The sequence below is a fragment of the Juglans microcarpa x Juglans regia genome, chromosome 1D (assembly GCF_004785595.1).
Source record: "Juglans microcarpa x Juglans regia isolate MS1-56 chromosome 1D, Jm3101_v1.0, whole genome shotgun sequence".
Classification (NCBI taxonomy): Eukaryota; Viridiplantae; Streptophyta; class Magnoliopsida; order Fagales; family Juglandaceae; genus Juglans; species Juglans microcarpa x Juglans regia.
In genome coordinates, this window is record NC_054594.1 from 20,004,098 (window position 1) to 20,025,798 (window position 21,701).

A 21,701-nucleotide genomic window follows, 5' to 3' on the forward strand; every position below is an offset into this window, starting at 1 on the left:
CCCTTTGAATTATTATATTGTTATACAATTAACAATTAATTATTCTTTCTAATCAAGTGGAAGAGTGGGAAAAACAGGGTGTCAGGCTCCTCTTCCACCTCCTTTTCAATCTCTTCCATTTCCCGTGAGAAAGAATTCTTCTACAGAGTGTGCAATGTGGAAGCTGAACATCGGTGCTGAGACAGTCGGAGAAGATGGTGGCGGTAGCGGCACTGAAAGATGGCTGAGGAGTCTGAACAACCACCTGGGCCGCCAAGTGTGGGAATTTCACCCAGAGCTCGGCACCCCTGAAGAGCTTCAGCAGATCGAAGATGCTCGCCGGGATTTCTCGGAAAGACGCTTTGAAAAACGGCACAGCTCCGACCTCCTCATGCGGATTCAGGTCAGCTCAGAATCCCAAATGCGATAATTCTTTGTTGTTCTTGTTTGGTTATACGATATGGGGTCTGTGATCATCATAATAGGTAAACAATATTATGTTCGTTTTTCCGTTAGATATTTCCCTAGTGGCGTTTCTCTGTTTTCGTGAAACCACTGGCTAGTGGTTAAGAAGAATATACGGTGAAGACTAGTGGCAGGGACACTAACTGGAAGAATATACGGTCAGGGCCCGCTCTGGAAGGTTTCTAAGAAGGTAGAGGGAACTGTCATTCCCTCCATTTCTCTCGTATTTTACTTGATTCCCTACGAAACTCTGAGAATGAGAGGAATGTAATAAGAATTAATAGAAGATTGACCAAAGGTCGTATTGTTCTCTTTATAGTTTGTTAACATACTAATCTATCTCTCTGTCATTTTCACTCGTAGATTCTTCTTAATTTTTCTTTTTATTCTCTCTCTACGTGTTCCTTTCATAAATGCTTTGTTTAGATGGTTGTATGGTGAGAAAGATAATATTGATAGATTCATAGTATATTTTCTTGTTTGGTTGCAAAAGAATTTCGTATTGATAAAATTATCAAGTGAAAATTATATTTGCAAGTCTATCATTATAATTATTAAATGAAAGTGGTATTTGAAAGTTCATATCTATAAATTACCATTTATAAATTGAAAAAAGGAAATTTAAGAAAATGGCATGACAAATATTTATTTTTATTCATTTTTATTATATGCTTCTAAGCAATTTACTTTTTTATTCCGATCCATTTATTCCTTTTAAAACATCCAAACAAGATAGATTCCATTCTATTTCATACCATTCCTTTCAGTTCATTCTATTTATTCCATTCCTTTAATTTCCTTTCCATTTTTTCTGTTACATATCGTTTCATTCCTTTATAACATGAGCAAGGGAAACTTATGCACTTTGAATTTAAATAAAATGACGCCCTATATTTGTGTCTGTCTTGGTTTTTTTGGACATTCTTTCTGTTATAGTTTATTCTCTGTATCTTACTTGACGTTTCTTTCTGAAATGCAGTTTGCAAAGGAGAAACCTGCTTTAGAAAATATACCACACATCAAAATTGAAGATACAGGAGAGATCAGAGAGGAGTCAGTAACTATGACCTTACAAAGGGCCATAAGTTTCTACTCGACCATCCAGGCACATGACGGTCATTGGCCAGGGGATTATGGGGGTCCCATGTTTCTAATTCCTGGTTTGGTAATAATGAGAGAAAGAAGTCTTCTCCATAAATTTGTGTATCAAAAAGTGACTATTTTATGTATTCTGTCTGAATTTGTGAGCACAGTATTGCATGTTTTAAAATTTGCATATTTGATTCAGACTTTCATGGCATTTTTCACAAGGAATTCGATAAAAAAAAAACTTTTCACAAGGAATTCGATACCTTTTTGCCTTAGCAAAAGACAGAAACCCCAAAAGAAGAAAAAGAGAAAAAAAGAGTTAGAATAAGAGTGTCGTGCTTTCACTTGCTTTATGATTTGTGCCAGGAGAGTGATTGTGAGCTGATAATCCTTCTTATCAATTTCGACAGGTGATTACTCTTTCAATTACTGGTGCTCTAAATGCAATCTTATCAAAAGAACATCAACGTGAGATCTGCAGATATCTCTACAATCATCAGGAAAGAATATTTTCTTCCAACATTAACATTTTATGTCTCCTTTTCCACTTGAAATTCTATTTTCATGTGTTAATTAAAAAACAAAAGAAAGCTAATAATGTAATCTCTTTGGCTTCAATATAGACGGAATTCTATTTAAAAATTATATTCCTCAATACCTAAATAATTTCTCATGTTATTGATGAAAGCCTTACAAATTGAACTCAGTAGTGGCACTTGTATCATTGATAAACACAAAGGTTCAATGGTGACACATCTAATTGCAGAATAAAGATGGGGGGTGGGGTCTACATATTGAGGGCCCAAGCACCATGTTTGGCACTGCACTAAATTATGTTAGTTTGAGATTGCTTGGTGAAGGAGCTGCAGATGGAGTAGGGGCAACAGAAAAAGCTCGGACATGGATCTTGGATCATGGTGGTGCAACTGCAATCACTTCGTGGGGGAAAATGTGGCTTTCAGTATGAACTCCGAACTAGCTTTTGTTAGATTGTACCAGAAAGGTAATGCCTTGAAAATATTAGCTAACTAGTGACTGATTGCCACTGGTTTCAGGTACTTGGGGTGTATGAATGGTCTGGGACTAATCCACTGCCCCCAGAAGTATGGCTTTGCCCTTACCTTATCCCAATCCATCCAGGTTGCTACTTAAATATTCATTCTTACATTATCAACATGAGATATTCAGCCTCATTGATGAAAAAGTATCATGTGTTGCTTTCAATGAGATCATTAAAAATTTGTTGAATCTGCATATTTTTACATTACAACTCAGAACTTTGAGTCATGAGTGGCAAATGATGTCCTGAGCTTCCTGGTGATGCATTTACGTATTTTCTTACAGGAAGGATGTGGTGTCATTGTCGAATGGTGTATTTGCCCATGTCATATTTATATGGGAAGAGGTTTGTTGGTCCTTTAACACCCACCGTCCAATCTTTGAGAAAGGAGCTATATACGGTCCCCTATCATGAAATTGACTGGAATGAGGCTCGCAATCTTTGTGCAAAGGTTGGAGAGAGCTAGCTTTTTGTCTACTTTAAGTATTAAAGATTAGCTCATAAAATATAAAGTATAACAGATTTAACCTTTACCTTCCACAGGATATTACTTTTTCTTCTTTTCTTGAGCTCTTCCTATAGCGCATAGAAATTATTTGAATCATGTAAACTTCCATTCACTTTAAACTCTAGGAAGAAGGGATGCTTTAAAATAGCTACTGTCCCTGTATTAGATACATATTTGATGTCATTATGGAAATACATATGATCTACATCTCCATAACAGAAATACTTGTTTTTTGTATTTTCATGTATAGGGCCAGCTATGGTTTGTTTATGACTTAGATATATTTTTGGCAGAAGATTTTTTCTAGCTTCTTAGATTTCTAGGATTTTTGTTATTTTCCTTCTTCTCATTAATTAGTTGGGTGTATATATATTTCCTGTATACTTTGGGTTTTGCCTCTTCATGCTTTGAATAAGATTCAATTTTTTTTTTTTTTTTCTAATCAAGAATAAGGCATGGTTAAGGATTCACATTCAGACCCAAAGGCTAGATTAATTTATTGGTTCAAAGATACATCTTGCACATCTTTTAAACAGAGTGAAGATTTTTATTGGGACGTTTGCATTCCTATTTCTGGTAACATACCATGATTGCAAAGAATTGCAAAGAACCGTTGTGAGCACAAAAAGACCGGTCACAAGCACAGCCATGCTGCTGATTGTTAGGGCTAGGATTCTTCTAATTTAACGAAATCTGCTCTACAAACCCTTTTGCTTATTACCAATGTAACTCTTCAAGTTTGATTATATTCAGCCACTGCACCTTGTGTGTTTGGTTGGCTTGTGCATCTGTGCTTTTGTGTGAAGAGGAGTACAGAACTAGTCTTAGACATTTACCCTACATTCCAATTACTTGATGGAAAGCATGATTGAATTTTCTGAAGATGTGTTGCCTAAACGTGCAGTATCAGATTAGGCATTTATATTTACATCAATTGATATTCTAATGTGATATTGATTGGATCAAGTTCTAAAATAGCAACGGAAAATAAATACTGCAGAGTTGGGTTGGATTCTGGTGGGGTTCACTTAGAATCTTGCTCTGGCCCTAACCTGAGTTGCATCACGGTTTTCTATCCCAAAGCCTTACTATTGTTGTTGGGGGGGCGTCCAAGTGAACCTGATCCATTTCATAAAATTACTACTAAATAACAATTTGTATACAACTATGTAATAAAATAATATTATTTTAAATTTTATTTTGACTTGTTCTTTTGATTTGATGTGTTTAAATATAATAAAAAATATTATTATATTTAAAGTTGTCTATCAATTGTGAATGAGTTGTTAGCCTATCGCTACCCTTATTCTAATTAGCTCTGCTCTTCTTTGTCACTAGCTGTTTGTTTAATAATAAAAATATTATAAAAGAAGGAGGTGAGGTGCAACCCTTGCAAATGAGATGTATAAAAAGGAACATTATAAACAAAACCTCGTGTCTACAATTCAAAATCTCAAAGTATTGTGACATATTTGAGAAGATAGTGATGTTCTGGCCGTTGTTCAATCATAGAGAGACCTCAAGAACAATAGCTTTTAGCCTCATAAGCAATAGTTCACATCCCTCTAAGCAGTCCTTTTTTACTATTTCAATTGGTCAAATACCATCCTTGGCATAATCCACCTAACCCCAAACAAGCAAAATAAAAGAGACTGCATTTCTCCAGCAATATAAAAATGAAGAAACAGTTGATCTAGCATCTCTGCATTGGATTTAACCAATCTGCTATGATCATTCCATTTCTCTTGTAAAGATCTTCCCCAAAGCTATTGTCCAAGTGAAGAACGCTACTTTGTGGTTGATCTTTGACTGGCATACTTTCCGAAGAATGAACTGGAATCTCCCAACCTGAGGACCTTATAATAAGATTGAACTTGAAAGCCATTCTTCACTGTAATGTGTCGTATTCCCATAGCTCTTCTCAGCTCAGAATCTCATCGTTGGTCACCTGCAATTTAGCTGTTTTTTGTCCCTTGCTGACACTGTCTTGGTTTCATTCCTATTTTTATTTCATTTTTCCTATTGTTGTCTATCAAATGCAGTGAACTTCAACTATTGTTCTTTTCATGGACATGAATATACTTTATAGCTACATTAATGTGCGAGTGCACTTGTATTTCATAAATATGAGTTCATATGCAACTTCTTTTGTGATTCACTTTGTCTTTTGTGTTGCATATTGTTAGGAAGATCTATACTACCCCCATCCATTGGTTCAGGATGTCCTATGGGGATCTCTTTACTACGCATATGAACCTATTTTTATGCGCTGGCCTGCGAATAGATTGAGGGATAAGGCTCTGCACACTGTAATGCAGCATATCCACTATGAAGATGAAAATACTCGGTATATATGCATAGGGCCTGTTAACAAGGTATATACATCATGAATTGTTGTTTCTGCTCTTCTTGTTTATTTATTTGGTTTTTGATATGGGAACTTGAGAGCAGCATTTCAACACGCTACAAAAGTTAATACGAATCTATGAGGAAAATTGTTGATAGTCAACAGTTATATGAGTTAATAAAGAGTTAAAGCCAGTAAGTTTCTGTAGCTCTACACCGTTTAGGGCCACACACTGCATTCTTTATTTGTTCCATAGAGCTAATTGACTGTTTATTTTGTGGATTATGCAGGTGTTAAATATGCTTTGTTGTTGGGTGGAAAATCCAAACTCGGAGGCATTCAAATTGCATCTTCCAAGAATCTTTGATTATCTGTGGATTGCCGAAGATGGCATGAAAATGCAGGTCTGGTAATAGTCTTATACAGTCTGCCTGACTTAATGAGTCTCTCTCTCTCTCTCTCTCTCTACTCTCCCCACCCTCCTATATAAACACTTTGTTAGTTCGAAGTTTGTATCTTTTGGAGCATCTAATTATTAAATGAAGGACAATACAGGCCACAATCGCATTTCAGTTCCTTGAATATTGAATTATATTTATACCACCTTGTATTGTAATAACAACATGGATGCAGGGTTACAATGGAAGTCAATTATGGGATACTGCTTTTGCGGTCCAAGCAATTATATCAACTAACATTGCCGAACAATATGGACCAACTTTAAGAAAAGCTCACGAGTACATAAAGGATTCCCAGGTTCCCTTTTGTAGAAATCTTGCTATATCTTGAAAATTAATCATTTGACTAATCGTGCTCTGTTTTCTTTGAAGGTCTTAGAAGATTGTCCTGGAGATCTAAATTTCTGGTATCGTCACATTTCAAAAGGTGCTTGGCCATTCTCAACTGCAGATCATGGATGGCCTATTTCTGACTGCACAGCAGAAGGGTTGAAGGTGATGTGTGAACAGGAAGTTCCAGAACTTACAAACTAATAAAATGTTTTAAGACTTTTTCCTCATGCAGGCTGTGTTACTGCTATCAAGATTTCCATCAGAGACAGTTGGGGAATCATTAGATATGAAGCGGCTATATGATGCTGTACATGTTATCCTTTCCTTACAGGTAATGATTAGTTATGTTGCAATACTGGTAGCTCAGGTATTGGAAGTCTGATATAAGTACACAATCAATATTTATAACATAAGAGGCTAAAAGAGTTCCATTTAAGGGCTGGAGAAAGACATGCTAGCTCATACTTAATAGGGGCATTAGAGTTGACTTCAGCTAGTCATCTCAAGGCATTGCTAATCTCGCTAGAACTGAGAGTAGTTTTTTTTTATAAGTAAAAATTTATTAATATCAATAGGCATAACCAAGTACACTGGGTGTATACAAGAGAGAACACTTGGCCCATAATAGAGAACCCCTAATGAACATTAAGTCCATCCAATATACACCAAGCCTGATTGGGACAAAATGCACCTCCCCACAGCAAAGCAACTCACCGCAACACCCCAACCCTTTGTTTCCACAAAACTAACACTCCTCCACCCGAAACTCCCTTAGAAGCTAAATAGAACCATTCTACATACTACACCCAAAACTACTACTCCACCCCTTCCTACAAGGACGGAGGAAGGCTTCATAATACAACTGGTCCTGTCCTCCCTCTAGTCCTCCCTCGACTTGAACTACCTCCCTTAGCATTGTAGGTTATTGCCCAAGTAAGATGCTTTAACTCCCTGCTCTTCTTAAATCTTGATTTCGTTTCAAGTAAGTGCCCGCCTCAATAGCAGTGAGTATAGAACTGAGAGTAGTTAATTAGATGTGCATGAACTGCCGGACTAATTGCTAGGTGACCATTTCTGTCATCAGCTCAGGCTTTCTTAAGTATTTATAAGGATTGAAAAGTTTTTGGTTGGTGTTGGTGGTACTCTGCTTTAGGGTTGCTTGGCGGTAGTGTTAAATTGTTATCATTTGATTGCCTGCATTAATGAATATATCTTGTTAACTTTCCAATTCTCATGCTTATAGGGTTTTTGTTTTTGGTAAAAAAAGTTCTGAATAGTGATGGAAGAGGAGAATGAGTTCTTCCAAGAAAGAATGTAGTTTACCCACCCTCTGTTTTTTTCTACACATATCTTTATTCATGATGCCTTGAGAGTCTGGGTTGACTAGGTATGCTGTGTTATAATTTGTTATTAGCATATAGTTTTTTATGTTTACCATTGCAGAAACATACACATGAAGTAGTAAAAAAGCATAAGACAATTGTGGTGCCCTTAGAAGTTTGATATTATTCATTAAAGAAATGAATTCTCTATGAACATTTCTGAACGATAGGAACCTCATTTGAGGGTTGGTTCTGTCTTTCTTTCATGAATTTTTTTCAGCCTGTTTGTCTCAGGCATTGTTGGCAGATCACATATCCAATTTGGTTTCAGGTATATTAGAATGATTCTCTAATGGTTGCCTTTTTCTGGAAGAACTGCAGAATACTGATGGTGGCTTTGCAACTTATGAATTGACTAGATCCTACCAGTGGTTAGAGGTAACTGCTATAAGTGCTCAAGGCATCTTTTGTAGATTCTACTTTTCACTTCAAATTATTTGTCTTTCCTTGAATTTTTTTCTGTCCTGAAAGTTTGAATGAATGCCAAGTACCGCTGTATAAAGAGCTTTATATAAAAGCTGGCTTCATGTTTTCCATTTTTTGTGTTCATAAACATATAGCATATGACTTGGCTCCAGGACCTTTTTTGACTTTGATTGCACTGACTTTGTGATGCTGACTAGCCCATTGGAAAAGGAAAAACCATCAGAGAGTATTTGGAATGAAATTTTGGTAGAGAAAATCTATTTATAAGCCTTATTTTTTACACACCCAGCACATTGCTGATGTTTTAACTTTTTTAAAGTTATAATGAGTCCTACACACCACACCGGCTTATGTGTAGCAAAACTCAATTTGATAACATGTAGATCATGCTACATTACTGATTAATAGAAATTTCAACTTTTCTTTTGATAAGCAAGAAGAAATTTTGTTAGAAGCTAATATATAGGTGAAGCCCATGTATACAGGAAGTATATTAAAGAAAACACCTAAATACATTCTAGGACATGGAAAGCAACATTAGAAAATCATGAACGGAAGAGCCATTAATCACTAAAGCAGAAACAGCAAAGAGTGCAGAAAGAAACTCTAGAGTTGCTCCAAAGTACGCTCATTGTCATTGAATCACCACTCATTCATTTCCATCCAAATGCACCACATGACACACAAACGAACCATCTTCCAAGCTGCATCCACTTGAGAGCACCCCTGAAGCTTGTTCCAGCATGCTAAAAGATCAACCATTCTCAATGGCATCACCCAAGCCAAGCCAATTCTACGAAAAATGCCATCCCAAAAAGCCCTTGCCACCTCACAATGCAAGAGAAGATGATCCATGGATTTCCCATTCTTTTTACACTTGACATACCAATCCATAACTATAATACCCCGCTTCCTTAAGTTATCCAATGTCCAAAGTTTCCCAAGAGAGGCAGTCCAAATGGAAAAAAGCAACTTTGGAAGGCACATGAGACCTCCAAATACACTTCCAAGGAAAAGGAGGACTATTTTGAGAAGTCAACAGCTTATAGTATGAACGAACAGTGAAATTTTTACATCACTTAGGAAATGCTTGGGGAATGAGATGAGATGAGATGAGAAATTTGTGAATAGTAATGAAATAGTTTGTGAATAGTAGTGAAATGGTTTGAGTTATAATGTTTTATTGGGTTTTGGGAAATGAGAGAAAAAGTTGATTAAAAAGTTGTAAAATTAAAATATTATTAGAATATAATTTTTGTTTTGGGATTTAAAAAAGTTAAATTATTTTTTGTGTTTTGTTTGTAAGGTTGAGAAAGTTGTAATGATTAGGTAATGATTAGATGAAAAAGTTGAATATTTGAAATTGAAAAGTGTTTGTGTTTGAGTGATATTTGGGAATGAGATGGGATGAGATGAAACCGATTCCCAAACAACCCCTTAGACTTCCACAGCATCCTATCCTCAACATTACCACTAAGCCTCAGAGTATAAAAAGCTGAAAAAACCTAAGACTTTGTCAATCTCCAATCATGTACAGCTCTAGTTAAACGAATATCCCGCTGAATCGAGCCATTATAATAACAAAGCAAATCAGAAACTGCAGCAAACTAATTAGACGCCAATAAAAAAATAACCTGAAACACACCATTGAGGGCCCGATCACCACACCAAATGTCAAACTAGAAACGGATCCTCGATCCCTCTCCAACATCATAACTGACGACTAACAAAACTCTCTCAGCCCTTTCTAATGAACTTCTATAGTCCCACACCATAAACCCTCGAACTTCATTAGAAACCCAACCGCCCGAGCACTTCCATACATCCGATCAATGACCTCCCTCCAAAGCGACTCTCCTTCCGATTGATACCTCCATAGCCACTTTCCCAATAAAGTCTTATTAAAGGTTCTCAGGTTGCGAACCCCTAACCCTCCAACTGAAATAGGAGAACAAACTTTATTCCAACTAATAAGATGGAATTTAGTTTCCGCTCCCATACCACCCCATAAAAAAGCACGAAACAACTTCTTAATTTGGTTGGCCGCCCTTACAGGCAATGGAAACAATGATAGGAAATATATGGGAAGATTGGAGAGGGTACTCTTAATAAGAGTAAGTTTGCCCCCTTTAGATAGATATAACCTCTTCCAACCAGTCAACCTTTTCTCAACGTTCTTAACAACCCCGTTCCAAATAGCACTAGCCTTAAAAGGCGCTCCCAATGGAAGGCCTAAGTATTTCATAGGAAAACAAGCAGTTTTATAGCCGAACAAACTTACCAAACTATTGATGTTACGCTCCAACCCCACCAGAACCAACTCCGACTTCCAAGGTTCATCTTGAGGCCCAATACAGCTTCAAAAAATAATAACATAGCCCTTAAAGCTTGAATTTGACACGGTTCGCATCACAAAAAATGAGTGTCATCTATAAAAAGAATATGCGAAAAGGTAATAGACCCATTAATGGCATTACCAACCGAGAAGCCTGAAAGAATCCCCCCCAACAATGGCCTCTACCATCTAACCCAGCGCCTCCATAATAATGACAAAAAGGACAGGGGATAAAGGGTCTCCTTATCTCAAACCACGCGAGCTATGAAGAAAACCAGCAGGATTACCATTAACCAACACTGAGAATTGGGCAGTGCAAACACAATGCCTAAACCATAAACACCACCTTTCCCCAAAACTGCATCTCCCAAGCAAATAGAAAAGGAAGTCCTAATTCACATTCTCAAACCACGCGAGCTATGAAAAAAACCAGTAGGATTACCATTAACCAACACTGAGAATTGGGCAGTGCAAACACAATGCCTAAACCATAAACACCACCTTTCCCCAAAACTGCATCTCCCAAGCAAATAGAAAGGAAGTCCTAATTCACATGATCAAATGCCTTTTTCATATCAAGCTTGCAAAGGACACCAAAAACTCCCTCCCTCATACGATTGTCAAGGCATTCATTAGCAATAAGCACTGAATCAAGAATTTGTCTCCCTTGAACATAGACATTTGGGGCTTAGAAATAATTCGCTTCATCACCTTGCTCATACGATTAGCAAGGACTTTCAAAATTATCTTGTAGACCCCGCTCACAAGACTAAGGTTGTGTTTAGTTGTTGGACTAAACTCAATTCATCTCAAACCAATCATTGATGGGACCCACTACTTTTTCAACTTCCCATAAAAAAGTTAAACTCATCTCAACTTACTTCATACATTTTAACCTAAAAAGTTAAACTTATCTCAATAGGACCCACAAAATATTACGATTCATAACTTAACACCCCAATGTAGCCTAACTCAGAAGCCTCGGGTTTCTTGGGAATGAGAGCAATGAAAGTAGCATTAAGAGATTTTTCAAACTTTTTAAAGGAAAAGAACTCCTAGAAAACCTGTATCACATCTACTTTCTCAATCTCCTAACATATTTGAAAGAAGGCCATAAAAAATCCATCTGAACCGGGAGCTTTATCTTTGACCATCCCACTAACCACATAAAAAACCTCATCTTTGTCAAACGGTCTCTGCAACCAACTCGCACTAAGAGGATCAAGAGAATCAAAAGCCAAACCATCAATTTTGGGCCTCCAAGAAGCTGATTCTGTGAGAAGATCTTCATAATAATGCACAGTAAGATCCTGAATCTCAGGTGGAGATGAAATCACACCACCATCAGAATGAAGCATCTCAATAACGTTATTCCTATGGAGTGAGTTGGCAAATCTAAAAAATTTAGTACATTTATCCCCCTCTTTCAACCAAAGTGCTAGTGATTTTTGCCGCCAAGAGTTTTCCTTCGTCAACAACACCCTCTCAAGTTCAGCCAACACTGGTTTTTTTTCCAAGAAGGCCTCCTCAGAAAGAATCCCATCCTCCTTCCCAAAATCTAAATCCTGCAACTCCTCCATAAGAGAATTTTTCTGACCATTAATATTCCCAAAAACTTCAGTATTCCACTTCTTTAAGTCGAATTTCAAGGCTTTAAGCTTATTAGCAAGAATGAAGCTGGGAATACCCGTGAACTGATAAGAAGACCACCAGCTCCTAACCTTGCCAACAAAACAATCAACTCCTAACCACATATTTTCAAACTTAAAATACCTCCGGCCCCCATGAATACTACCATTGTCTAGCAAAATAGGGAAATGATCCGAGCACACACGAGACAATCTCTTTTGGCTCAACTCAGGATAATGTACTTCCCAAGAAGGAGAAGCAAGAAATGAAATTGCGGGACAAAGTAATGAATTAGAGTTTAAAGGTCACATTGCAAAAGGGGTAATTATTTTGGCAGACTTCAGTATAATTTCCCCTATTTTTTCAGTATCATCCATATCTGAATTTCAAAAATATTTATAGAGAAATTACACTTTACACCCTCAAACTATCACTGATTTTACAATATGCTCCCACATGAGAGCAATTAGGCCCATTCAATCTTCTAGACAAAAAGGCCAGCAGGCTTTTTAAAAAACCTCTATATGGCAGCCTTTAAAAAAATCATTAGAAAAGAAAACCAATGGAAATTGTCATCACCATCAAAAGGGCATCAATGTCATTTCAAGTAAAAAAATAGCACCTTTAAGGTATGTGAATTATTTTCCATCCATTTTAACACTAAAATGTTATGAAGAGTGCACATTGACATGAAAGTGCCAAACTATGGTCCGAAGTAATGAAATAGAGAAATGTTATATATATGGAGATTACATATAATTTCCCCTCTTTTCCTCTTTTTAGAATGTAATTAGGTGTTTTCTTTTGTATTCTTCATGTATACATGAGCTTTGCCTATTACATTCGTTGAATAAAATTCTATCTTATAAAAAAAAAAATCCCCTCTTTTCTAGTTTAATCCATATCCATAAGGGGACATTGGGAGACCTTTTGAGGACATGAACATATTGTGGTGGGTGATGGTTCTTGCCTTAGATTTTGATATGATAAATGGTGTGGTGACCATACCTTCAAGACACCTTTCCTGCTATTTTTGAGCTCGCAAGAGAAAAGGATGCAACGATTGCCGATCTTTTGGTCCTTTCAAATGGCCCCCCTCAATGGTGTATTGACTTCATTAGGGCAGCCCAAGATTGAGAGGTGGAGATTATTTTAGAGTTATTTGCAACATTGTATTCAGTAAGTATGCCAAGGGACACCGGGGATAAGATGCATTGGAACCATTCTAAGAAAGGCAACTTCACTGTTAGATCATTTTACTAAGCTCTAACGAGTCCTGGATTGACCATGTTCCCGTGGAAGAGTATATGGTAGACGAAAGCTCCTTCAAAAGCGGTTTTTTTTTTTTTTTGTTTGGACAGCATCATTGGACAAGATCTTGACTACAGATAATCTGAGGAAGTGCCAAGTAATTGTGCTGGATTGGTGTTGTATGTGTAAGAAGCATGGGGAATCAGTAGATCATTTGCTTCTACATTGTGAGGTGGCCGGGTCATGTGGGATGATTTTTTCATGAGAGTCGGTTTGTCATGGGTCATGCCCCTTAGATTGGTGGACTTCCTTGCAAGTTGGCGAGGCATTCGGAGTAACTCACAGGTGGCGGCCATTTGGCGTATGGTTCCTATTTGTATGTGTTGGTGTATCTGGGGGGAAAGAAATGCAAGAAGCTTTGAAAATTGTGAGAGAACAATGGAGGAACTAAAACTTTTCTTCTTTAAATCATTGCTTTTATGGGCGGGAACCATTGTTTGTAACGGCCTAAATGATCATGACTTTCTTTTTTCGATTGTAAACCCTAGTTAGGTGTTTCTCATGTATACTACCTGTGTACCTGGGCTTTGCTTGTTTCTATTAATAAAATTACTATGATTACCTATAAAAAAAAAAATTTTATGGGCAAATTACATTTTACTACGATACCACCGTAGAGGTGAAGGAACTTGCTGTCACCCCAGAATCTCCAATGGGGACCCTGAAACCATTGGAGAGAACCTATGGAGTTGCTGGAGAACCAATGAGCTTGGCCTTGGTGCCTTGTATAGAGGAATGTCCAGAGTCGGGAGTGCAGTTGGATAATGTGTCTGGGGATAATGTTGCTCTCTTGGTCTCTCTTCCTCCAATAGCGGATTGGATTTTACCTAAAATTTGCGAGATTCAACAGTTTGTGGGAATTTCACATGGAAGATGTGAAGACCAATTTAAAGAACTAAACGCTGCGATTGAGGCAAGCCACGCGCTTGAAACCAAATCAAGTTTTAAGAAAAGCAGAGAGTTACAGCGTCTTCATTGGGCAATCAACTACGATGCTAAGGGTGGTAGCTCAACTAGAGGGAAGTCCGAAAGGAGGGCATTGCAAAGTTTTAGTTAATAAGGGGTTGGGGTTGGGTTTTCGGGTAGTGTTTTAGTTTAATGGGAAACAAGGGGTTGGGGATGGGGTTGGGCTTGGTGTATTTTGGGTTGTTTTTCTCGGGTTTTTTGGGTCATTGGGGTCAATGGGCAAGGTGTTTTCTTGTATACATCAGTGTACTTGGTTACTCCTTTTTGATATATATAATATTTTTACTTATAAAAAAAAAAATCATTGCTTTTACAATACGCATTATAAACTTAAAAAAAGGCATTGTAAACTTCTAGGTTTTCGTAATTTGCACCAAAGTTGATCTGATCGTTAAGATTGTGCTATGTTTTGTATATTAAATTGATCTTAATAGTTAAAAGCCCATTGACTTAATAACTCCAACATACAAACAAATAAGATATCCTGTCCCACTGATCTGGACCATGTCCATGATAACCTTAATTGGAAACTGAACTTTGACTGTGGAAAGATTCTAAAATCCTAAATCCACTAAAAACTACCTTTTAAAGTGAAAGTGTTAAAGACCCAACCATTGATCCAAAGGCCCTAGGACTATTGGATATTAATTTGGTTAAACTTTTAACCCTCATGATCATAATATTCCACCACGCTTCCGAATCCGACGTCCACGGCAGCCCACTCTATCGACACTGACCTGGCAGTAGCCTTTTCCCTTTTGGTGGCTTCACTCATCTATTAATATTCAATGACTTAACACTATGCCCATAGTACTAAGATATTTTAATCCAGCCTATAGGTCGCCCCCTCCATGACTTGAACTCATGACGTGGTCCCTGCTCTGATACGAATTGTTAAAGACCCAACCATTGATCCAAATGCCCTAGGAATGTTGGATACTAATTTGGTTAAACCTTTAACTCTCAGGATCATAACAAATTGGCCTTTTTCGATGTTGTGGAACTCAGAGCTTTGGTCATTGGCTTCAAAGGTGATATTTTCTTACAAGACATTGAAAGGTGCTATTGCCTATTGACATCCAAATGGTTTCTATGTCAGCCCTGGTTGATGGCCCAATGATCGTCGATTACCCAGATGTGTGTGCGCGCGAGTGTTTGCATATGCGTGATATTGTTATGCATGTGTAGATTGCTAGGACGACTGAAAATTATATATAGTTGATGATGGATTATTGCAGTTGATTTATAGCAATGGAGCAAGGTGCAGACTGCATTAAAGCATAAATGTACAGATGATTAACTCACATAAGTCTGTTGTATTAAGTCAGGATTTGACTAGCCCTTTTAGAAGGCCTAATCTTGCTTATTAGTGGAGGCTTTGTAAGTGTTGTCAGGTGATGTTTATGAAGTGCTTGCTATGTTATAATGTAATGCAATGCTGAACCAAACGTTCTTAGCTTGTAGTCAGCTTTATTAGCTTTGGTCATGTTATCCTATGCTGCTATTTATCTGGATGGCACTGAGACTGTTTCCATTGTCTGTTGTTTTTGCTCCATCTTCAGTTAATCAATCCCGCTGAAACTTTTGGTGATATTGTCATAGATTACCCGTAAGATTTTTTCACAATTCATTTTCCATGTTTCTAATTATATATTACCTTAATGGGAGAAAAAAAATCTAATGCTATGTTGACTGGAGTGACTATGTAGATATGCTGAATGTACGTCAGCAGCAATTCAAGCACTCACATTATTCAAGAAATTATATCCTGGGCATAGGAGGGAAGAAATAGAAAATTGTATTTCAAAAGCTGCACAGTTCATTGAAAAAATACAAGCACCAGATGGCTCTTGGTTTGCTTCCGCATTATTTTTCTCCTTGCATCTTGGATTTTGCTTGAATGAATTTTTTCCTCTCAGTGACTATTCTCTCCTTCTTTTAATTTGTATCTACTTATCAAAAAGAAAATTGTATCTGTGCATCCAGTTAATCTTGTCTCTTATATATCTTGGAATTGTTTTGGGCAGTCATTACGAAATTACTTGCAGCCAATTAATATAAATGTTTTAAATAGGTATGGATCCTGGGGAGTCTGCTTCACCTATGGTGGGTGGTTTGGTATAAAGGGGTTGGTAGCTGCTGGAAAGACATACGAGAATTGCTCAAACATCAGAAAAGCATGCAACTATCTGTTGTCCAAAGAGATTGCTTCAGGTGGTTGGGGAGAAAGTTACCTATCATGTCAGGACAAGGTTTTGTGATCTTATCATTTGGAAAATCTTTTGTTTTCTCTTCCGAGCATATAGAGATTATAGCATTCCTTATGATATAGTCCACCTTTTAGATTTGCTAATATTATGAAATTTTCTATCACCTTAATGATTTGTAATGCATTCTCCCTTTCTTATTCCAAATTATAACACACCATATTCCCTAGGCTTGAATTAATCTCTCATCCAGTTGGTTCCTCGACCCAAATAATAGTTGCCTTTTTCCTATGAGGCTACTTTCACAATCTACTCCACGTTCAGGCATGCACAAGAGCATGAAACCAAGACAATCAAAAGCTCAATGTTATGGTGATTGATTATATACATAAGCTTCAGCAAAAAGTTTGATGTTATGGCAAAAGAGAAAGCAAGAGAGCAAGGGCGGGGTTAGTGGATCATAGCCTTCTTGTGACACTCCTGATTGGTTAAGTTCCACTTTGGGTGGGTGAAATATGGTAAAGTTTTGATAGAGTTGTATGAGTGTTAAGTTCCACATCGGTTCCTGGCTTGGTATATTGAACTTCAAAAATGATTCCAAAACCAACCTAGTATCGCCATGTGGCCTTGGGGCACTAGAGTGCAATGTGAGCCTTGGCATTCTGCCAAGGATTTGTGTGTAGAGCGATTGTAATGCCCCAGATTGATCAAGTTCCACATTGGGTGAATGAAATATGATTTAGTTATTACAAAGTTGCATGAGTGCCAAGTCCTACATAGGTTCTTTACTGGATGGAACTGTGCTTTATAAGCAATTCAAATGAATCTTGACCGGTCCTTTTGGAGTATATAAGTGTAGAGTGTGGACGTGGCTAACTATTTCCCTAGGTTGTTACATCTCTTAACTCCCTTAAGCAGTGGTAGAAGCAAAGGAAAAAAAAAATCTGATGCATTTTTTGGTGGTTGAATATATTTGAATTATAAGTACCTATAAAAATATATTTGAATTTATAGGTAGCCTCTTCAAAACTATTTCACCTTTTTTGTGTGCTTCTAGATGATGTCAATCACAAGGCAGAAAAGGAATTTTCTTAAGCTTTTATTCTTAATAAGTCTGAAAGTTCTGATTTGGTAACATCTATTAAACAATAGACAGTGGTTGGTAACCAAATGGCAGAATCCATGAAAAAAGAATTCTAGAATCCATCAATTTTGAAGAGTTATCGAGAAATGATGACTGCCAACTATCACGCAAATACAAAACAATGAAAGAATATGCACTATATTTATTACTTATATTCTTTTGTGGCTCCTACATGCATACAATCATAAATCTTCTTGAACAGGTGTATACCAATCTCAATGACAGTCGCCCACATATAGTCAACACTGCATGGGCTATGATGGCCCTCATTGATGCTGGGCAGGTACATTTGGAGATAAATCAACCACCCTCCTCTCCTCCCTAGTTTTATTTTCTATTTGGTGCAAGTCAATCATTTCAAAGCATTTAGCTTTTGGCTCAATACTCTCAACATGATTGCAGAGTTTTCTAAATGTGACATTCTTCAATTACTAACTCTAATAACTTAGATACAGAAACCCCTAGGGGTTGGCTCAAGTGGTAAGAGTCTTGGTCTTGGTGGTATGCTCTCTCCAGGTCTAAGGTTTGAATCCTCTTGGGTGCAAAAATTTCTAGGGGCCATCAGACTGGCTCCTTGAATTACTAGAGGTGCATTTGTGGGAAACTCCTTAACGAGGGTTTGTGCACCCTTAGGATTAGTTGGGACTGTGTTCTCAAACACCAGGTGCCAATAAAAAAAAGTTTTAATTTGTGAATCTTTTCTAATACATTTTTTTCCTTTAATGTGAATACTACCAAGACCACGAATGCTTCATCAGTTGCAGGGTTTGGTGGCCCGAAATTGACTTTGCTTAACATGGTTAACATGTGTAGAACGGATTGTATTTTCTTTCCCTCTTTACTCTATTTATCCTCTTCGCTTCAGCTGTTTGTGTTTCATGATAATGTTGAGAGTATTGCATTAACCCATTCCAAGTCTTCCTTTCTTTTCTGGCCCTCATTAAATTCTTCTTTGCCGCAGAGAGTAAATGCCTTCTGATTGTCAATATTCTTTCTTTGATTGTATTCCGAGTTGTTATATAAAGGGGGAGGAAAAAAATTTCAGTTATGCTAGAACTAATGGGATAGGATGAATGGCAATGTTTCAAAACCCCATACACTTCATAGTGAATGATATGATTTGCTGAAGTCAATATTTGAGTATTGTTACCATTTTTGTCTTATAAAAGAAGCACATTGATCACCATACTTACCACAGTTTAAAATCTAAAGAAACCATAGACCCTGGTTAAAAGAGTTTCTGGGGTGGATGACAAGTATGGTGGCCTGCGTAACTTGCTCATCCACTTTGTTTATCTGTTAAAAGGTTATGGTGCTTTTGTGAAAATTTGTCAGCTTCTATATTTTGTTTCTAGTATCAATTGTTATATTTGATTTTTGTTCCTTCTCCTTTCAAAAAGGCTGAGAGAGATCCAACACCATTACACCGGGCGGCAAGAATATTAATAAATTCTCAATTGGAGAATGGAGATTTTCCTCAAGAGGTAAACCCCCCTCTCTCTCACATCCAAGACATTTTCTTGAATCTTCAATTATCTCATGTTTCCTGAGAAAAGACAGTAATGGGCCAACAGTCCACTCCACCGGCTCTAAAAGAAAATTTCTATCCACCATCCTCTTAATCTACATCCTATCACCATCCCCTTAGGTGTTATCAAATGATTGGATGATAAGTTATGAGTAATATTTTCTCAACCATATAATGCCACGTTGGAGGATGATAGAAGCATGATGAATATACACTTCTCTAAAAATATAGTATCCTATTAGCTAAACTGGATGAAGAAATAAACTGCCCCAACTGTAACTGGGGACGAACGGATGGATCCTATGGAGACTGACATGAGAAAAGGGGTTACACATTATGAGGACTGCTAATTGGTTTTGATATCTTAGTACTTGTAGGCTACATAATACAGCTTAATTGTAATCACTGGATCTGGTTGCATCACACACACACACACACACACGCACGCACGACACACGCGCACACATTTATCACCAAGCATAAGGATATTTTAGATTTTTTTTTTTGAAATACAGTCACGAAAGTTATGTATCAACTAGTTGTACACCTGCGTGATGTGCAGGAAATTATTAAGTTTTTAATTCTATTATATTCCCTACCTCTTTTATAGCCATGAGAAGCTTGACATATTTGTCAGTTTATACACAGAGAGGGGGAAGTTCAAAAGAGAAATGAACCATCATGTTGCCTATTTTTGTTGGTTATTGAATTTAGACCGTTATAGCTCAAAAGAAAAACTCGAAATTCAAAGCTGCAAGAGATGCAAAAAAGTAGGTATAAAGACGAGGGCTTTAGATGTTGGGCTTGGCACTGGAATCTCAGTTACTGCAACTTTTTGCACAAAAGAGATGGCCACCAACACTACCAATATTGGCGCAATGTTTCATCTGTATGATAGAAACTAGTTTTGGAACCTTTCACGACCACCCAATTAGATGGTTTTTCAAGAAGAAGCTGCACCGTTGTTTTGGAGTAGCACCAATGACTTCAAAAATGACAACTGCCTATCCCTCTCCAACATGGCAATGAAACCTTAAGTAGAAAACCAAGATTTGTAGAGAAATAAGCGGAAGTGTAGCAGACTTCCAATTAAGCTTGGAAATCGAATAGCCTGGAAACTGAGCAGCCTTGATACGGAAAGGTGTTTAAGGAATACATTAATGCTGAGATAGTTATTCTATTATTTTAATAAGCTCTAATGACTTGGAAACTGAATAGTTTTGATAACCTGGAAACTAAACGGTTTTAAGGTAAAATTGAACTTACGAAAATAAAAAGAGGTAACTAATAGGAAGTGCAAGAGATGACTAATAAAATGGTAAGAAAGGTTGGAAGTTGGTGATAAGTACAAGACACAAAAAGTGCAAGAGATAGCTAATGAAGTGGTAATAGAGGGTGGAAGTTGACGGAAAGTGCAAAAGACGGGAAGTGTTAGAGATGAGTAATAAAGTGTAATAAAGGCTTGAAGTGTAAATGTATTTGTATAATACTTAGGGAACAATAAAATAATTAAAATAGACAAGTGCTTCAGCTTTTATATATTGTAATAGATGCCTTCTACATGTGTTGATAATATAGGAGATCATGGGAGTGTTCAACAAGAATTGTATGATCAGCTATGCAGCATACAGGAACATTTTTCCTATCTGGGCCCTTGGAGAATATCGTTGTCGGGTATTCCAGGCTCTCTAATGACTTCACTCTTACTATTGTTTTCAATTTCTTTCCCTTTTTTTAATGTCTATATGACTATTAATTCTCTGGGGCTTAGGTATTCTTAGGCTATGCAATTCAGCTGTAATATACTATATAAATCTCATGAATAAAAGTAATTTAATGTGGTGTTCTATTCACGTTTCTTCAAAGGCACAAACATTTGAGTTTCTATGTTATGGGGCCTAATTCTTTTAGGTGATCAAGGTCATGTATTACTTTGATAGCTAAGGTAAATACTATTGTTGCTTAAACTTTCTGTCACATTTTTATTATTATATTTTACCCTACTGCTTGCTGGATGGAAATAGAAAAGGCCTAGTACCAAGCTTTCTAGGCACCCCTTGTATCCTTTAGGCACATAGAAACTATCTTTTTCGTATAAGCTTCAAATATAACTAGATATCATTTAATACATTTCATCCTCTTATTAAGAATCATACAGTACTAGGTACTTATAAAAAAAAAGGAAAAAAGAATCATACAGTACTAGGCAACTGCCAGTCGAGTCAAGCTATTTTTAGTTTCACTCTCCTCCCCACTACTCTGTCAGACTTTTGCCTTCCCCCAGTGAGAGTTCTCCCTCCCCTACGAGTGCCTGCAGAGGAGGGAAGAACTCAGCCTCTCCCTACTGATCCCCACCACCAGGCCCCTCCTCTCTTAACTCTGCCTCCTCTTCAGTCCCTGCCCCTTGTTCTCACCCTCCTGTTCTTATCCTTTCCCTCGGTTTTATTTAATTTACTATATGTTTTAGAAGTTAGATGTTTTGCACACCTCAGTCAATAGCCTCTGTCCATGCATCCTGCTGTCACCTCCTTCCA

The 21,701-nt window shown here is 37.2% G+C and overlaps 1 protein-coding gene across 1 annotated transcript; it reads left to right on the forward strand.

The window, feature by feature from the left end:
- The first annotated feature begins 48 nt into the window (after window positions 1–48).
- LOC121267235 (cycloartenol synthase) lies at window positions 49–21,016 on the forward strand. The gene is made up of 18 exons (XM_041171080.1): window positions 49–382; window positions 1,424–1,609; window positions 1,944–2,033; window positions 2,300–2,494; window positions 2,589–2,673; window positions 2,878–3,044; window positions 5,288–5,476; window positions 5,739–5,852; window positions 6,082–6,204; window positions 6,279–6,401; window positions 6,472–6,570; window positions 7,943–7,999; window positions 15,851–15,897; window positions 15,998–16,141; window positions 16,363–16,540; window positions 17,842–17,922; window positions 19,040–19,123; window positions 20,746–21,016. Exons 1-18 carry the CDS (start codon window positions 155–157, stop codon window positions 20,857–20,859), a joined length of 2,304 nt encoding a protein of 767 aa, XP_041027014.1. The 5' UTR covers window positions 49–154; the 3' UTR covers window positions 20,860–21,016.
- Window positions 21,017–21,701: the final 685 nt, after the last annotated feature.